Here is a 19325-nt window from a genome sequence, read left to right as displayed (position 1 = left end):
TGTTGTGTGCCATTGTGCACAATGTTTGTATACTTTAACCACCTCCGAAGATAGTGGGGGTCGCGAGACACTGGCATCATTATTTTGTGGGTCGTGGACTGAAAAGTTTGGGAACCCCTGATCTAGATGACAAAACAAATCCCAATTTAACCTATGTTTATCACGCAAAAACAGAAATATTTTCCTTGTTCCTCTATTCTTGTTCTTCATCCAATAGTTATTTTAACAGCAGGATTTCTCAATAAAAATGACATGACAGTGATTATGACATAGTTTTTTTGTTTTGCCAGTAAGCAGGTCATTATAGCAGTTTTAGACATGTTGCACAAAATATACTGTTCAAGGCTGTTTCAATACATAAATCAAAAATGCTCATTAGCAGTATGAGGGACTAAATTAGTAAAATGAGGACTAAAATTAAAAAAAAAAAAAAAAAACCTGAAAGAAAAAAATACAGCGGCAATCATAAAACTAACATGTGATGACAAATGAACAGTGTCTCACTTTAGTATGCTTTCAACTGTGTGGCAACAGTTTGGTGAGGTTCTTCCTCTGTTCCAGCATATCAACATCCATACAGGAAAAGAGATTAAGACTTTTTCTAACAGAAATTACTGTAATAGACAGACATATTAGAAGATCATCTCCCCATTTGCCCATGTACTGTAACATGCAAAGGACATAAGCTCAATTACTAGAATAAACACTGTGAATGTGAATTCTGTTTAAAATGACAAAAAAACGGGTGGGGGGGGGGGGGAGTTAAGTCCGTTCAGCATTGGTATTGACATACTCAGTGAGCTCCACTGCATCATTCTGTGTGTGATCTGGTGGGAATGCCGTTTCAACATAGACTATAGCAGAACATGCCACTTCATCCTGGAGAAAGAGGAAAAGATTGTGTTCATACCAGAATTTACATTTGCATAGACAGCATTGCATGAAACCATTTGTAATTGCAGTTTTATTTTTTATTCTGTGGCAGAAACAAGCTTCCATAAATATTCTCAGACAGGAAGTTTTGAAACATTCTAACATCAGAATTTAACTTAAAACGTCTTATATCTTCAAATAAACTTAAATTCTGCCACTCAGAATGAGGTGCTTTTTCAAAAACAACAGAATAAAACCAGCTTATCCCGAGGGCTGTTCCATAAAACAAGAATAGAATACAAGCCAGGCTTATTTTGGTTAGTCAGACTTATTATCGGTGGATTCTGTTTTATAAAGCATGCTTAAAATCAGTTACTCTGACAACTTATGCTGGGAATCTAACCTGGTCCAGAGCAGGCTAACTGTCAGGCTAAATTGAGCTCCTCTAACACTGACCAATAGGAACGCAATGATATTACAGCTGACTCTCTCACATACAATTATTTTACTTTATTAACCACTATCAGTCCAAACATAAATATACTGTAAATAGAAAATCAACTTAAATAAGGCTACAATGATAAATACAATGTAGACCTACAAACATGTTCAGATTAATTGTATATCAAATGTTTGTTAACGTTGTTATAAATATTAACATAAACAATTGATATTATACAACATAATTGAACACGTTTGTAAGTCATCTTGTATCATTTATCATTGCAGTCATACATACATACATACATATATTATATATATAAAAACACACACACACACACACACACACACACACACACACACCCACCCACCCACCCACCCACCCACCCACCCACCCACACACACACACACACACACACACACACACACACACACACACAGTGCCTAAATATGTATATACACAGCATAACCTCTGAAACTTAAATTCAGCAATTTCTCTTTACTTAGAAGACATGTTAGGGTTCTTTAGAGATATAATGTTCCAGCAAGTCTGCTTATTCAATTACCAAAGACCCTTGTCAAAATTATTCAGGAAAATAAGTGATAAAATGTTGTGTTGCAAAAATGAGTACACCCTCCTGAAAGTTACTAAATTAAAATTTTCTGGTGTAAGTTTAAGGCGATGTTTGATCAACAGGTAAGTATGTTGAACCAAAACATTTAAAGAGAAGTCATTTCTTGACAATTAAAAGTGTTATATAGCCCACTGAATCATTCTCAGACTGAACTGTCAGGAGACACAAAAGAGGACAGTGGTACAAGAGGATTACCAAATCATTGTTTTAAGTGTGAAAATATAGCAAAAGTAACACAGAAATTCAAAAACAATGGACTTGTGACGAGGCCCCTGAAATAATCAGGACTTTATTTTAAGCTTTCATTTAGTGATGAGGGATTTTTTTGCTAGACAAAGAGCAGGAGAAATACCATGCGAGTGTCTCAGAGCTGCAAAAGCTATGAAAAGAGTGACTGTTATTCTCACAGAGTAAGAAGCAGCCTGCAGAAGTGACATGTAAGATTTTTGTCCACACTGGAACTACATTCACACACCACATGTGAAAGAGTCGCTCAACCTGCTCTAAAGTCTTATAAAAAATCAGCCCAATCCCTTCTTGTGTTGAGTATTTCTTCTTCACGATGTTTTTGTTTGTTTCTTTTAATATTTTATGCAATCCAGAACTCTAACCTGCCACGCTTCCGTATCTCTCTGTTAAAATCCTTTCTTCCCGCTCTCCCAGAAAGCTGCCGTAATTTCATTAAGGAAAAACAAGAAATTACTGTAATAAGCTGTATACTGCTGAAAAGTATATTTTGTCTACGGTCAGGAGCCATTTGAATTATTTTGATAATGTGCAATTGGTTGAAGAGTTACGATAACATGAATACAGCTTGGTTTGATGTGTTGCCAACGACACAGAAGGTTTAATAATTAATATTAAATTATTAAATTTAACATAGCCCAATTTGATTTGTTCTTGAACAAGTAATAGATTAATAAAACCAAAGATTGCCCGTTTTATGTACCCAAAATTAATTATATCCCATGTTTAACCACTGTAAGAGGCAGCGGCAAATCCCTGAAGCACTGGCCGAGATGAAGCTGTTCTCGACGGGTACACGAACACTGAACGGCCGCTGATAGCCTGGAGCTCGTATCTCCAAAAACATCTAAACAAATTGTAAAATAGGTGCTATAATTAAATATCAGTCACATATTTCAGATCTAAACAACTACATTCTCACCTAAAAAAATCTTAAAACTACAGTTCATGGTGCAACAAGTGTAGTATGTAGTACTGCTTCAAGAAGTGATACAAATGGTGAGAAATGTGTGTGTAACCTACAGATTTTCTTTTCTTACTGGCTGAATGTTTTGTGCCCAAGATTTAATTTGATTGTTTTAAAATATATGAATACATTTCTGTCTGTTTATTTTTCCTGGTTTTTGGCAGCTTTAGTACCTTTTATGGTTATTTTAAAATAAATAATAACATAAGCAGACTAAATGTTAATTGGTAAGATGAATCTGAGCTGAATAATTGGCCTACAGTAGGCTATATTAACCTACATTTGATTTACCCCATTATAATAGTCCCTTTACAGTTAATATCCAACAACAAATATTTTAGCAAAATTTGTATTTTAATCAGAATTATTTTGCTCCTATTCTATTGCGTTCCATTTGTTTGGTGCACATGCGAAATTGAAATATTTGCATGACTGTCTAACATTTACAGATGGAGAATAAACCTGTGAAATGTAAGTTATGCACTGAGGAAAACACCATGTGTCAAACACATAAAACAGCACAAAATATATGATGTTTCCTATGGTGGATCGATTTGATCCATGATGTTTAAGAAAAGTTAAATATTGATAAATGAGGGCCCATGTGTCAAAATATATTTAGTTTCCTATGGTGGATCGATCTGATCCATGATCGAACTCTAGGGCTGCTTAGGAAAATTTTGCACGTGCGATTATCTTGAATAGGTTAACCTGGATCAAATTAGTGGGATTGCGTGAACGTCAATGACCTTAAATGAAACTGCTTTAGCCACAACTCATTTGTTAAGTTTATTCAAGTCAGGTGTTGGTGTTTAATCCCCACTTTTCTTAGGGGCTGTTTACACAACAATGTTTTCAACTAAAAATGGAAACTTTTCATGCGTTTTGGCCATTCATTTACATGACAACAGTGTTTGGGTTGCTTGAAAATGGAAACTTTTGCATTTTTAATGAAAAGAATATCAAATTGCAGTAAACTGTAAAAATAAGGCGATAGGCATGTGCATTTGGCAAAAAACAAGTAACCAATAGTTTTTAAACCAGAACATTGCTAGGGCCCATTAGGTGTCATTTACAATATACTGTAAGAATGTGTTTATGTACCTTTGCATATCTAGAAGATAAAGCCAGAAATGTCAGAATCAGTGCTAAGGGAAACACTGCCACTAGAATGAAGAGATCTGTGGAGAAACATACAGGGCTGTTGACATGTTCATGGGAAAAATACATTATTGTAATCATCATTGTTGAATAATGAAAAGCAAACCAAGCCTTTGACTTACATTGAGATGTGTCGTGTGGTTGTCGAGGTGGTTCAAGTTCTTGTGTTTGGTGTGAAGGTTGAAGTGTTGATAAACTGATGGATGTATGGATGTGTGGTTTCTCTGTCCCGAGAGTAACTGTATGGATGTGTGGTTTCTCTGTCCTGAGAGTAACTGTCAATGATAATATAACAATGTAAACAGCATGTCATCCTACAAGTTTACCTCATTCCTCTACATATTTAGATTCTTCATAAAATCAGTAGTAATGATGATCAAAGTAACATCAAGAGAACAAAACTACCTTCAACACTAAGTCTGTAGGAGACTGTTTGAGACGAGACAGAACAGATATAGTCTCCTTTGTCCTCTGCGGTCAGTGCTGATATGTGTAGAGATATTTCCTGGAGATGTTTGATTCAACAGTTTGACTCTGTTCTTGTGCTTCTCAATCTTTTCATTTGGGTAAATTTCCTTATAAGTTTTTTCTACAATATACATCCATCGTATCTGTTCAGGTTTAGCCAGTAGTTCAGAGCATGAGCAGGGCAGAACCACAGACTCTCCTGAATATCCTGTCACCTCATTCACTGCCTTTGTGTTCTGAACCAAATCACAGCCTAAAAAAATATTTAAACAAGAAAAAAGCCATGAATGAGCCACATTGTAGTGAGAACAAGTGAAAGTCAAAGGTCAGTGAATGTACAATTTAAAGTCTGTCACTGGTTCTCCAAATTTCTTTATTTTCAAATAATAATTTTGTAAAAAATGAACAATTGAATGTCTATTCCTGAGCTGTCAATCATGTCTAACAAGAGCGATTGATATTTCTAGAAGAAGCATCACTTACCCTTCACTGTTAACTGAATGGATGTATATTGTTTAGTCTCACACCTATAGTACCCTTGATCTTCCTGTCTGAGGTCAGAAATGAGAAGAGACAGATTTTGTGGAGAACTTTCATTAAACAGCACACGTCTGCCGCTGTACTTCTCATCCTCAAATACTGGAATCCATCGTCCACTGTGTTGAAACTGCCATGTGAATGTGTTGACTGTAGCCTGAGGATGAGCGCAGGAGCAGGGCAGCACCACTGATCCACCTGTGTATCCTGTTATTTCTATTGTCTGCCGCTCATTTGAAAGAATACAGCTTGAAAACAAGAGAGTTTGTCAAAAACTTACAAATGGGCTTTACTGGAATATATAATAATCAGGAAAAAGCTGAGAAGAGCTTCAGGTTTGTGTTCATGAGCAGCACTTTATTGTGTTTATTAGATCTCACAGTAATTCTCTTCTTTGAACGAACTGGACATTTAATATCAACTACTTAATCTCTGAAGGATTTTTGATCAGAAACTTGTAGTTTAACACAATGTAAGTTATGTTAATGTAAATTAACGTGATTTTGAAAATGTTGTGAGGGCCTTTATTCAAACCTTAGTGACTTTTAATGAACATAGAAAGACAATGTTGCTCAAATCTCATCACATTCAGTTTCTGTATGCAATACTTCACTATTAAAAAAAGTTGCATTCCTGATTTATTATACAATCAAAATGTCTGTTTCATCCTTTAAGAATTTGTCAATTGCAGAGCTGTTCATTCAACATTCTGCATGTGTGAATAGACAGACTTATCTTAGAAAAACTACAAAATACAATTTTCTTAAAAGATGCTTTATTTTTAAAAAATGTTTTAAATAACTACAACCACTTGATACACTGATCTCACACCAGTTCCTCGTAAATTAAAAAATAAATAAATAAACATCTTAACTTACCAGAACTAAACTGAATCATAAAGAAGAAAAGATATAAATGGTCCCTCATGACTGGTTCTCACTCACTAATGGCACGACTCTGTTTTGTGTGGGCTCTGTCTTTTTTTTTTTTTTTTCATAGTTCCTGTTAGCTCTTTTCAGAAACTTCAACTTCCTGTTTCATGATACATCTCTGTATTTTCCCCCCATATTTAAGAATATGTAAGCAAATAATCAAACAGAAGTATATTGGTGGTGTGGGGTCAAATATTCTTTAAATAAATCATCAAATGAGTCATAAATAAAAAAAATCTAGTTGTAAAAGTTTAAACTGCTTTGTTTATATACTGCATGACTTATTTATTTATAGTTATAGGTCATGGTTGGCCTCATGTCTAAAACTAAAATAAGCCACAGACCTTCAGAAGAAACAAGAAGAGAAGACAAGACAGATACTCACTCATCGAGGGCACACAGATGACCACGGTTATTTCTCCAGTTTCTCATGAAAATCCTTCTGACTTGCCCGTTTTTTTATTTATTATACTCTGTTTTATGAGCTCATCTTTGCAATGTTTGTCGTGTAAAAAGCCTGAGAGAAGCAGATCAGAAGCTCCTGCAGTGTCATTTTGCACATGAAACCACAGACACCTTCTCTTCCACACACACACACACACACACACACACACACCTTCACACAGTTGCTTCCTTAAAGGGACACCCAGTGTTAAGACTTGTATGGCCTAATATAACATAAATGATGTCTCTTAATGAAATATGTAGTAGAAAACCCAAGAAAGATTTATGATATTTAAAAAAACCATACATATTTGGACAATGGCGGCACCATTTTGTTTAGCTGCACAGTGCGTTATATGTCGATGATGTCAAATGTTTGCACTCATGCTCTTCTGACACTATCCTGTTGCTATTTTTACCACAACACAACTCAGAATATAATATACGATGCCACATTGTGCAGCTTTTGGTTGTAATTTCCAGTTGAAGGGCAACGAGAGAAGCGATGCAAAGTCTTTACTGCTTTACTAGCGATAAGAGGAGAAAAGAATGGGACGTTGTGAAGAATGTGGATGAACAAAACTTCCTAAAGACCGTGTCTTTTTCTTCTCCACTTTAGCCCTGATGCCTTTGATATTTGTGTTCTGCATCTGTATGTTTTGGTGCAACAGTAATCTAGTAATGCATACAGGTCTTAATATCTGCAGGGTTCCTTTTAAAACCAGATCGGCCTTTTCAGTTTGAGCCAGAGTGCAAAATTAGTGAGGATGAAAACATCGAAGCTGTGCAATGTCTCTGTGGCTATTTGAACTACTGTTGTATGATTGACGTGTTAAAATCGTCTGATCACCTGAATGCATTACACACAGATAACATGCAGAGAAGATGCTACTGTTTTATGCTATCACAGATATTTTGTGCATCAGCGCACACAAGCTTTGAGGCAGTCTGTCTCAGTCGAGATGTGTTATGGGCTGCCCTCATCAGACTCCAGGACAGGCGCTGCATTTGGTTAAAGCATTTCACTTATATCCATCAGCAACTGTAAGCTCTTTCAGCTGTGCTCTACTAAAAGTTTCAAAGGCATCAGAGCTTAAGTGAAGAAAACAAAGACGTGGGTCTTTGGGAAGTTTTATTCGTCCACATTCTGCACAGCGTCCCATTCTTTTCTCCTCTTATCGCTAGTAAAGACTTGAATCACTTCTCTTGTGGCTCATCGACTGAAAATTACAATCAAAAGCTGCACAATGTGGCATCGTATATTATATTCTGAGTTGTGTTGTGGTAAAAATAGCAACAGGATAGTGTCAGTAGAGCATGAGTGCAAACATTTGACGTCACTGACATATAAAGCACTGTGCAGCTGAATATAATGGCGCCTCATTGTCCAAATTTGCCATGGATTTTTTAAATAACGAAAATCTTTCATGGGTTTATACTACATATTTCAGTAAGAGACATTTTATCATTTACATTATATTCAGCCATACAAGTCTTAACACCAGGGGATCCCTTTAAAACATCACATCATGCAACATTTACATAAATAAACACCTAGAATTAAAATATTACATAAATAAAAATCCCATTAATATTAAATCATGAATTTAAAACTCTTTTTGTAGTTCTATTACCCATTTATAGGAGCAAAATGCCACCCCTGCACGTGATAGTGGGACAATTGTGGCACTTTTATAATTTAATATTTTTTATTGTTGTTTTTACGCCTTATTTCTTTTGAAAGCGTGCTCATAGGCAGTTTTTTATACAGACACTTTGCTTTTGATAAAGCTATAGTTATATACTGTCAGTGTCAGTATTTTTTATTCAGTGCTTTCAAATATTTTTTTTTAACTCTAAAAGTAATAAGTTTATAAAATAAATGTCCTGTAAGCGCTCAATAGAAACATCATAGACTGTAAAAAAAAAAAAAAAAAAAAAAAAAAAAATATATATATATATATATATATATATATGAACGTGGAGCCCGAGTCTGTGCAGTAGTGAACACGAAGTAGAGCCGTGATATCAAGGTCTCACCCAAACTCAGAACAACTCATTGTGCCGGTGTGAAATAAACAGTTATGGAAATGTAGAAATTAAAGATAAAGCTCCAGTCTCCTCACAAAGATCCAGAAAAAAGTCAGTTGGCGCCTCAGTGACTACTTCACTCAGAGAAGCTGTCAATCTGGCTGCCGTTTTTATATCATCAAATAACTAACCAAAACCAAACTTATTTAGAAGATTTTTAGAATGAACACTTGAAACTAACACCAGTGTGATAAAAACTGTCTAAAATGGCAGAAACCGTCTTTGGAAAAAAAAAAAAAAAAACACTTCAAAGTGTAAATTGATTGTTTAGTTTGTCTCACATTCCATTACATTTCGTGGAGAGGTCGGGGTTTATGACCTATACTGCTTCCAGCCAACTGGGGGCGATCGAGACGCTTTGGCGTCACTTTTAGGACTCGTGCACGCTTGAGAAACACTGGACCGACTATCTATTTCAGCAGCAAAAAATATACCCTGTCTATGTCTCACAGCAGTTGTTGCATTACTGAATGATTCAGCATTTTGAAAGAATCGGTTGAGTCAAAGATTCAATGGTTCATTCATAAACAACTGCCTCATTCTTGAATGAATCAGCAGTTTGAGGGTCAAAGATGAGACGTCACCATTTTGGTGTCCGCATAAAATTAAATTTGCAAAAGCCATTTTATGTTGTAACGACTGAGACAAATCAGACACAGTTATTTGTTATAGTTAACCAATAATTGTTTAAAGCTCACTCTGGGGTCTGTCCCCATCCCCCGAGAAGTTCTCAGTTACAAGTTTATTGCGCTAAAGAATGTGGTTGCCGCATGGAGAGCAGAGAAGAGACACAGAAAACCTGCATCTTTCCTGCATTTTCCATACAGAACACAGACTCTCTTGCATTAATTTATAGACAAACTGTTCTATAAATGAACATGCATATCCCCAGGAAATGGTATCCATTATCACTGTTGTTGTATTGCACTCATTGTATTCACGGTTTATGATTTATAAGTTTTATGACATTCAAGGTAACTTCAGTTATGCCATGTTTAGTGTCTATACATTCGTAGCGGGAAGATTTAAATGCTTGTGTATGCGGTATGTCCATACCTGTGCAACACATTAGTATTACAAGAATCTTTAATAGTTCTTCAAAAACTCAGCCAGTTAATCTTGCTCAGTCATAAAAGCCCTGACAGGAGGCGTGTTGTCACCCGGAAATACAACATCTTCATTGGTCCGGTCAACAACTGAGAGGTGTGACTTGACCAGAGGTTAAAAGCCAGTGAAAAATGCCACTAAAGGCATCTTGCAAGTATCGTACATTTGAACACTAAACAGCTATTTAGTATTGATTTGTAAAACTTACCTTGGTCAGCAAAGGTGCTTTAATACTGAGGAAACTGATGATTCTTTTCCAGATTGTCTTTGACTTTTTCCTATAGCTCCATTAACGGTTCCTCTTCCGGTTCAACTCTATCATTGCTCATTTTTACCTACATATGTGTGTGACCCTTTGTGTATGTTATGTTATGTGTTTGTGAGTTAGTTAATAAAAACTGTGCACAATACATGTTTGGTTCTGACTAATAAATTGCCTCTTAAGTGATTTAGATCCCGACTACATGCTCTGAGTAGTACTGTACAATAAGAATGTTGTTTTTCCATAACCTCGAAATGAACATTTCTTAGAATTAATAAACAATCAACACTGAGCGTTCACTGGACGAACAGGTTAATTGATTGTAATATTAATCTTTATGTAGCTACATCCAGTTAAGCAGATTAACTGATTCACATAATCATAATTAATCATAATTAATAATCATAATGAGTTATGAATAATTATCAGTATTTCCCCTTGAGTTAATTTGCTACATGTACATAAAAAAAAACATGTTAAATGCAAGCAGTGTGTCTACTTTCACATTTCAAAAAACTTTTGAGAAAAGAAAATGTCAACATATGGGGGAAATAATGTTCCAAAGTGTAAAATTGTCATTCAGAGTAATGTCCGGACTTTGATTTTACCATTACATATTTAAATAAACATAAAATACCAATTTAAAAATATATTTGTGTTCTTGGCATTTTCAAGTAAGTGTTGGTAAGTATATTGTTTTTTTTTTTTTTTTTTAAATATTTAAATAACCATGGGGACTTTTGTCCCGAATATTCAGTTTGTCAGAGGTCATTCAGTGTAACGGGATCAAGAAGCCATTCTGAAATCAAATTAAAAAAAAAAAACTGATAGTCATTCAACAGTCTGTGACATCATCAAATGACACTCTGAACACCAGGTGGTGCTGCAAGAAAAGTGAGTTTAATTCTCAAATATTTGATAATTTCACCTTTTCATGGTGTGGTAGCCTGAGTTACAAAAATGCATGTCTTTCAGTGAAATGCAAAAAACACTATTGTTTGTTTTAAAAACAAAAACAAAACCGATATTGTGAATGATTGTGATTAACTTTACTGGTCAAGCTCACTGTTTGTTACAGGTGGCCAGTTGATGACCAGCAATATAAGCTGAAGTAGAAGTTTGTCATTCAGTGTAATGCAAAGTCTCAGTTACACCACAGTGTTATCCATTACACTGAATGACAGTAGCACTGTATAAATAACTATTTTAGCATCTTATTTATTTTACAGATAAATGAGGAATGTTTAGCACCGACCTTAATAAATATTAATGTTTTAGTGCATTTTTGTATTGTTTAATTTGTGTTATTGATTCATTTTTAGATGCCCACGAACAGAGAGAGTTGAAAGGCACTGTAAAAAGCCAAAAAGCTATTAAAATATATACAGAGCCAGTAGTGTCACTCTTAAAGCCCATTCACACCACGAACAATAACTATAAAGATAATTATAACAATAGTTTCCACACCAGTGAACAAAAACACTGTTCATTCTAAGCATGTGCAGTTTTGTCATTTGCCACTTTAAATGCTGGAGCTCTTTAAAGCGTAATAGATTTTGTTCGGCTGTCAGTGTTTTTATCGTTCATTAGCAGGAACAAAAACGCTCAAACAGATTCCAACAATATTGTTTCTCTGTGCCGTTATCGATTTGTGGTGTGGATACTGTTATTTTACATATTCTAAAGAAAAAAATTCTTTAAACTATATGTTTATCACTATTATTGTTATAGTTATCATATGAACAGGCCTTTAGCAAGGAAAAGAGAAAGGTATTCAGGATTGTGATTGTCAGAATAATATCTTACCAATATTTCTGAACAGACTTCTCCTTCACTACAGTATGTCGCAAGTTCAAAAGAGACCATTGAGGGGATTATTCACCCAAAATACTCATCCTGATAACGTCATTTATGTTGGCAAACAAAGTATTCATAAATGTAGCTGCATGCTGCAATTTTTTGGTCAAAACCAAGTGACAAGCTAAGCATCAGAACAGTAGAATAAAACGCTTATTATTTTTCAACATCTGCTTCTGCTTACATTTAATATTAAATTATTATATTGCAAATTATATTAAAGAAATATTATTAAAGCTAATTTAATGATACAGACTAATACTAAAAACATTGCAATTATGGGAACAATAACAATATTATCTCCCTTTTTGTCAAAACATCATTCAGAGTAACAAAACATGGTCATTCAATGTAATGGAAATATTTATGTAAAAATTAAACAACATACTTATTTTGACCTGTATTTAAATATATAAAAGAATATGTGATCATAATAAATTAATATATTTTAAATTAGATGCACTGATGTATCGGCCAACAATCGATAAAATCTTCACTATTGACCGATTGTATAAAAACTGCCGATAATCAGGGCCTATATCCTGTTAATCAAAAGGGTGCGGAAAAACGTGTTAGACTGCAACTCATATATACAGATTTTTGAGAAGAAAATCATTCGTGTTGAATTTTAAAGCAACAGTTTAAAAATAGTGATGTTAAAGCAGGCTCTTTTTGACCCTGTGAATCATCCCTAGTTCAAGCCAGTGCCAGGTCTGCGTTTTTTTTTTGTTTGTTTTTTTCCCTACATCAAATATTATTTGCAGGGCCTCCCATCCAATAATCGCAAAAAGCTTTGTGCTTTGTTACTTCTGATAATAATAAAAGTGTCAGTTTGTAAATTCTGTCCATTTTATCATGATATTCAAACAATAAGTGGCGTTTTGACGCTTTTAAATGTGTCGTGTCAGATTAATGCCTCAGTTCAGGCGGCAGTGCGAGTCTTTTCTTCCTTTTCAATAGTTATAATCTCGAAAAACATGCATGAACATCAAAGGTATGTTGAAATATATAGCATAATACAACTTACCAGAATGTATCACGTCTCATGTAATCACTTTATTTGTGTTTCAACCGCGGAAAGACGTCAATAAAACAGCTTGTGAACAATATAAGTAAGGAAGTAAAGTTTATTTATATAGCACCTATCACAGACAAGGAGGGGTCACAAAGTGCTTTACAAAAAAAATAAACATATAAGATAAATAAAATAAAATATACTCTACAAATACCATCAATACAAACAGGCAAATCGAATTGTCAATTAAAAGCTTGTCCAAAAAAATGCGTTTGTAGAGGATTGTAGACCTATTAGCATTGTAGAAGACTCAGGTTTCCTTGATGTTTTGCAAGTGGCGTCTCAGTTCGGACTTTATTACTCGCAATTGTGAGTTTATTTCACAATTCTGAGGGGAAAAAAGTCAGAATTGCGGGATAAATTGCAATTCAGAAAAGACTAACGAGTATATCTCACAATTCTGTTTTTCTTTGTAAGAAATGTGAGATATAAACTCAGATTTGCGAGAAATAAAAGTAAGAATTGTGAGATATAAACTCGAAATTAACTTTTTATTCTTTTAATTCGTGATTTAAACAAAAACAAAACAAAAAACAAAGTTGTACGCGTCAAGAGACATATGCTTTTAGCTTCTCCTGAGTATAGGCTATACACTTGAGGTGTCAATCAGGTAAATATATCTCTGGCCACTGCTTGGCCATTTCGTTTCGTCATTTAACCACTGACAAGGTGCTATGGCAAACGGATCCGTAAGCTGTATCCCACTCGGTAATGTTAATTTTTTTAAATATCAGTGCTTATCGCTGGGTGAAGCTGCTGTGATATGCCGACAACATTTAAAAAAAATAACAAATCAAAATATTCTATAATGTTTCTAAATCTTAACTACTTTGAACCGCTTCGTCGTAACTCTCTAGTCGTACTGGTTATCACTCCCGGGTTTTCTGCAACCATGATGCGCGCGCATCCCGAATGTTTACAAACATTAAATAGGCCTATAAGCCACCATCAAGAGCCACAGTTATGACGAAAATCCACGAGCTCTATGAAAACGAAAAAGAAAAAAGGAAAGAGGTCTTGGCTCAAGTAAATCATATCGCCCTGACAGGAGACCATTGGACATTAGTGAGTAACAACAATTACCTCGGAGTAACTGCACATTTCATCAGTGACACGTGGGATCTGAAGTCTTTTGGAGGACATGGAGGGCAAGACGACAACCATTGGGACTGACAGTGCACGCAACATGGTTGCCGCAATTCGACTTACACGCTATGAACACACGAACTGTGTAGCTCACATGGTGCAGAGAAGTGTCACAGTGAGTCTTGCTGACAGCGGCTTTGTAAATGCTTTGGCCAAGGCTCGCAAAGTTGTCGGTCATTTTAAGCACAGCCCAGCAAATGCTACGGAGCTTCAAGCACAACAAGTCAGCCTAGGATAGAAGCAAGAGCCATTGATCCAGGATGTTCCAACACGTTGGAATTCGACGCTGGAAATGGTCAAGCGCGGACATAATAAACGGACATAATATGAAAATTATGTATCTGTGTCCTGTTATTTATCTTTTGGTATGCATTTCAGAAAAAAAAAAAAAAAAGGTTAGGATTCAGGTGTAATTGCAAATAGTGATTAATCCTGATTAATCCACTGAAAATTCTGATTAATTTGATAAAAAATTTTAATCATTTGACAGCCCTAATATATATATGTATATATGCATTTATAGAATATTATGTTACACAAACAATATTTTAAATATTTATTGAACAGTGATTGATTAGCCTATATGTATTTATTTATTGTAAACTTTATTATTAAGTGAAGTAAACATTTAGCTGAAATATCAGCAAGATATAAGAGCGCATGTTTTATCCGTCGATCAGATGCGCGTCAACGTTGTGTTCGTTACTATAGCAACAGTAGAAGCCAGGTACAGTGTGTTTCAGAATCAATCATTGTAAAAAGAACTTTTAAGTCGTGATCACGACAAAACAACTTTTGTTATCTCGAGATCACGAAAAAACAAGATACAAAAAAAATAATAATCCATGGCCGTTTAGGGCTTCCGTAAAAATCACAAAATTAAAATAAATAATAAGCAGACTAGATTTTAATGGGTAAGATGAATCTGAGCTGAATAATTGGCCTACAGTAGGCTATATAAGCCTACATTTGACTTACCCCATAATAATAGTCCCTTTACAGTTAATATCCAACAACAAATATTTTAGCCAAATTTATATTTTAGTCAGAATTATTGTGCTCCTATTCTATTGCGTTCCATCTGTTTGGTGCACATGCGAAATTGAAATATTTGCATGACTGTCTAACATTTACAGATGGAGAATAAACCTGTGAAATGTAAGTTATGCACTGAGGAAAACACCACGTGTCAAACACATAAAACAGCACAAAATATATGCTGTTTCCTATGGTGGATCGATTTGATCCATGATCGACCTCTAGGGCTGCTTAGGAAAATTGTGCACGTGCGATTATCTTGACTAGGTTAAACTGGATCAAATTAGTGAGATTGCATGAATTTCAATGACCTTTAATGAAACTGCTTTAGCCACAACTCATTTGTTAAGTTCATTCAAGTCAGGTGTTGGTGTTTAATCCCCACTTTTCTTAGGGGCTGTTTACACAACAATGTTTTCAACTAAAAATGGAAAACTTTTTATGCATTTTGGCCATTCATTTACATGACAACAGTGTTTTGTTTGCTTGAATAAGATCATAATTTAATGAGAAGAATATCAAAGTGCATTAAACTGTAAAAATAAGGCGATAGGCATGTGCATTTGGCAAAAAACAAGTAACCAATAGTTTTTAAACCAGAACATTGCTAGGGCCCATTAGGTGTCATTTACAATATACTGTAAGAATGTGTTTATGTACCTTTGCATATCTAGAAGATAAAGCCAGAAATGTCAGAATCAGTGCTAAGGGAAACACTGCCACTAGAATGAAGATATCTGTGGAGAAACATACAGAGTTGTTGACATGTTCATTGGAAAAATACATTATTGTAATCATCATTGTTGAATAATGAAAAGCAAACCAAGCCTTTGACTTACATTGAGGTGTTTGGTGTGGTTGTTGAGGTGGTTCAAGTTCTTGTGTTTGGTGTGAAGGTTGAAGTGTTGATAAACTGATGGATGTATGGATGTGTGGTTTCTCTGTCCTGAGAGTAACTGTCAATGATAATATATTAATGCAAACATTCATGTCATCCTACAAGTTTACCTCATTCCTCTACATATTTAGATTCTTCATAAAATCAGTAGTAATGATGATCAAAGTAACATCAACAGAACAAAACTACCTTCAACATGAAGTCTGTAGGAGACTGTTTGAGACGAGACAGAACAATAATAGTCTCCTTCGTCCTCTGCGGTCAGTGCTGATATGTGTAGAGAGAGATTTCCTGGAGATGTTTGATTCAACAGTTTGACTCTGTTCTTGTGCTTCTCAGACTTTTCATTTGGGTAAATTTCCTGATAAGCTTTTTCTACATAATACATCCATCGTATCTGTTCAGGTTTAGCCAGTAGTTCAGAGCATGAGCAGGGCAGAACCACAGACTCTCCTGAATATCCAGTCACCGGAATCACTGCCTCTGTGTTCTGAACCAAATCACAGCCTAAAAAAATATTTATACAAGAAAAAAGCCATGAATGAGCCACATTGTAGTGAGAACAAGTGAAACTCAAAGGTCAGTGAATGTACAATTTAAAGTCTGTCACTGGTTCTCCAAATTTCTTGGTTTATTTTTTTTTTATTCTCAAATAATAATTTAGTAAAAAGAACAATTGAATGTCTATTCCTGAGCTGTCAATCATGTCTAACAAGAGCGATTGATATTTCTAGAAGAAGCATCACTTACCCTTCACTGTTAAATGAATGGATGTAGATTGTTCAGTCTTACACTCGTAGTGCCCTTGATCTTCCTGTCTGAGGTCAGAAATGAGAAGAGACAAATTATGTGGAGTATTTTCATTAAACAGCACACGTCTGCCGCTGTACTTCTCATCCTCAAATACTTTAATCCATCCTCGTCCACTGCGATGAAACTGCCATGTGAATGTGATGACTGTAGACTGAGGATGAGCGCAGGAGCAGGGCAGCACCACTGATCCACCTGTGTATCCTGTTATTCGTATTGTCTGCCGCTCATTTGAAAGAATACAGCCTGAAAACAAGAGAGCTTGTCAAAAACTTACAAATGGGCTTTACTGGAATATATAATAATCAGGAAAAAGCTGAGAAGAGCTTCAGGTTTGTGTTCATGAGCAGCACTTTATTGTGTTTATTAGATCTCACAGTAATTCTCTTCTTTGAACAAACTGGACATTTAATATCAACAACTTCATCTCTGAAGGAGTTTTGATCAGAAACTTGTAGTTTACATAACTTACATGCAATGTAAGTTATGTTCATGTAAATTAACATGATTTTGAAAATGTTGTGAGGGCCTTTATTCAAACCTTAGAAACTTTTAATGAACATAGAAAGACAATGTTGCTCAAATCTCATCACATTCAGTTTCTGTATGCAATACTTCACTATTAAAAAAAGTCGCATTCCTGATTTATTATACAATCAAAATGTTCCTTTAAGAATTCAAAGACAATTTCAGTTTAAACATCTCTGCAATTGACAAATTCACTCAACTTTCTGCATGTGTGAATAGACAGACTTATCTTAGAAAAACTACAAAATACAATTTTCTTAAAAGATGCATTATTTTTTAAAAGTTGTTTTTAGATGTTTTAAACTGATGTTTTAAATAACTACAACCACTTGATACACTGATCTCACACCAGTTCCTCATAAATTAAAATATAAATCAATAAAAGTCTGAACTTACCAGAACTAAATTGAATCATAAAGAAAAAAAGATATAAATGGTCCCTCATGACTGGTTCTCACTCACTAATGGCACGACTCTGTTCTGTGTGGGCTGTCTTTTTCTTTTATAGTTCCTGTTAGCTCTTTTCAGAAACTTCAACTTCCTGTTTCATGATACGTCTCTGTATCCCCCTCCCTCCATATTTAAGCAATATTTAAGCAAATAATCAAACAGAAGTATATTGGTGGTGTGGGGTCAAATATTCTTTAAATAAATCATCAAATGAGTCATAAATAAAAAAAATCTAGTTGTAAAAGTTTAAACTGCTTTGTTAATATACTGCATGGCTAATTTATTTATAGTTATAGGTCATGGTTGGCCTTAAGTCAAACTAAAATAAGCCACAGACCTTCAGAAGAAAGAAGAGAAGCTCTGAAGATGAGACAGATGCTCACTCATCGAGGGCACACGGATTGACCACGGTTATTTCTCCGGTTTCTCATGAAAATGCTTCTGACTTGCCCGTTTTTTTATTTATTGTACTCTGTTTTATGAGCTCATCTTTGCAATGTTTGTCGTGTAAAAAGCCTGAGAGAAGCAGATCAGAAGCTCTTGCAGAATCTCACATCTTTATATATTCTTACATTTGTGAGGTCATTTTGCACATGAAACCATAGACACCTTCACACACACAAATACACACAGTTGCTTTCTTAAAACGCATCTATAGAGACAGAGCGACACACGTCATAATCTGAAAACCACGCCCACCGGGGGGGAAAACAATCCAACAGAACAATGTCTAAAAGCTGCTATGTGACGAGGCAAACAAGCTAAAAAAAAGTTTATATAAGCTGTCGACCCCAAAAAATGAGCGTTTAAAGAGGACCTATTATGCCCCATTTTACAAGATGTAAAATAAGTCTTTTACAAGATGTAAATGTCCCCAGAGTGTGTATGTGAAGTTTTAGCTCAAAATACCTCACAGATAATTTTTATAGCATGTTAAGTTTGCCACTTTTAGTGGGTGAGCAAAAACGCTTATGTCTTCTTAAAGGTGATAAAGAGGATCTTTTCGTCGACTGAGAAATCAAAGACTGTTACTGAGTTTTTGAAATTAGCGCATGAGTAAGAACAACCCCCCTTCCTTTCGAGGGAACGCCTCCCAAAATTCGTGCACGAGTATTGGAACACGAGTGTTTACCACCCTCATTCGCTGTGTTGTGTTAGTGGATTCATTATGTCGGACTCACCGCAGGTAACTCATAATCTGCAGTTGTTACTCCTGTCTCCTGACAAAAACATTGCATGCGGCGCCTGTGGAGTGTGGAAAGTTACTGGAGCGCACAGCCGCGCTCGTCTCTCACAAGGAACGTCACGGCAGTGATTGACAAGCCAGAGGGCCAATCGTTGGCTGATGTTTTTAAGGCC

At 35.3% G+C, this 19325-nt stretch overlaps 1 protein-coding gene and 1 pseudogene across 1 annotated transcript; both read right to left on the bottom strand.

Moving 5' to 3' along the window:
- Positions 1 to 762: 762 nt before the first annotated feature.
- Positions 763 to 6740, bottom strand: LOC137025347 (uncharacterized; annotated as a pseudogene).
- Positions 6741 to 15879: 9139 nt separating this feature from the next.
- LOC137024092 (polymeric immunoglobulin receptor-like) lies at positions 15880 to 17961 on the bottom strand. Its single transcript, XM_067391254.1, has 5 exons — positions 17913 to 17961; positions 16929 to 17234; positions 16368 to 16685; positions 16120 to 16236; positions 15880 to 16017 (listed from the first exon to the last, which is right to left on the bottom strand). The coding sequence occupies exons 1-5, from the start codon at positions 17959 to 17961 to the stop codon at positions 15905 to 15907; spliced, it is 903 nt and encodes a 300-aa protein (XP_067247355.1). The 3' UTR covers positions 15880 to 15904.
- Between the last annotated feature and the right edge of the window lie 1364 nt (positions 17962 to 19325).

The sequence above is a fragment of the Chanodichthys erythropterus genome, chromosome 8 (assembly GCF_024489055.1).
Source record: "Chanodichthys erythropterus isolate Z2021 chromosome 8, ASM2448905v1, whole genome shotgun sequence".
NCBI classification, from domain to species: domain Eukaryota; kingdom Metazoa; phylum Chordata; class Actinopteri; order Cypriniformes; family Xenocyprididae; genus Chanodichthys; species Chanodichthys erythropterus.
The sequence above is the reverse complement of the archived record's forward strand: the minus strand, read 5'-3'. Positions and strand labels throughout refer to the sequence as shown.

What these genes read in the sequence shown, in the direction of transcription:
- LOC137024092 (XM_067391254.1), bottom strand. Translation starts at nt 17,961, where the DNA reads ATGAGGGACCATTTATATCTTTTTTTCTTTATGATTCAATTTAGTTCT. An exon ending in TATGATTCAATTTAGTTCTG is followed by an intron (nt 17,235 to 17,912) that starts GTAAGTTCAGAC and finishes TCTTGTTTTCAG; the next exon opens with GCTGTATTCTTTCAAATGAG. An exon ending in CTACAGACTTCATGTTGAAG is followed by an intron (nt 16,237 to 16,367) that starts GTAGTTTTGTTC and finishes TATCATTGACAG; the next exon opens with TTACTCTCAGGACAGAGAAA.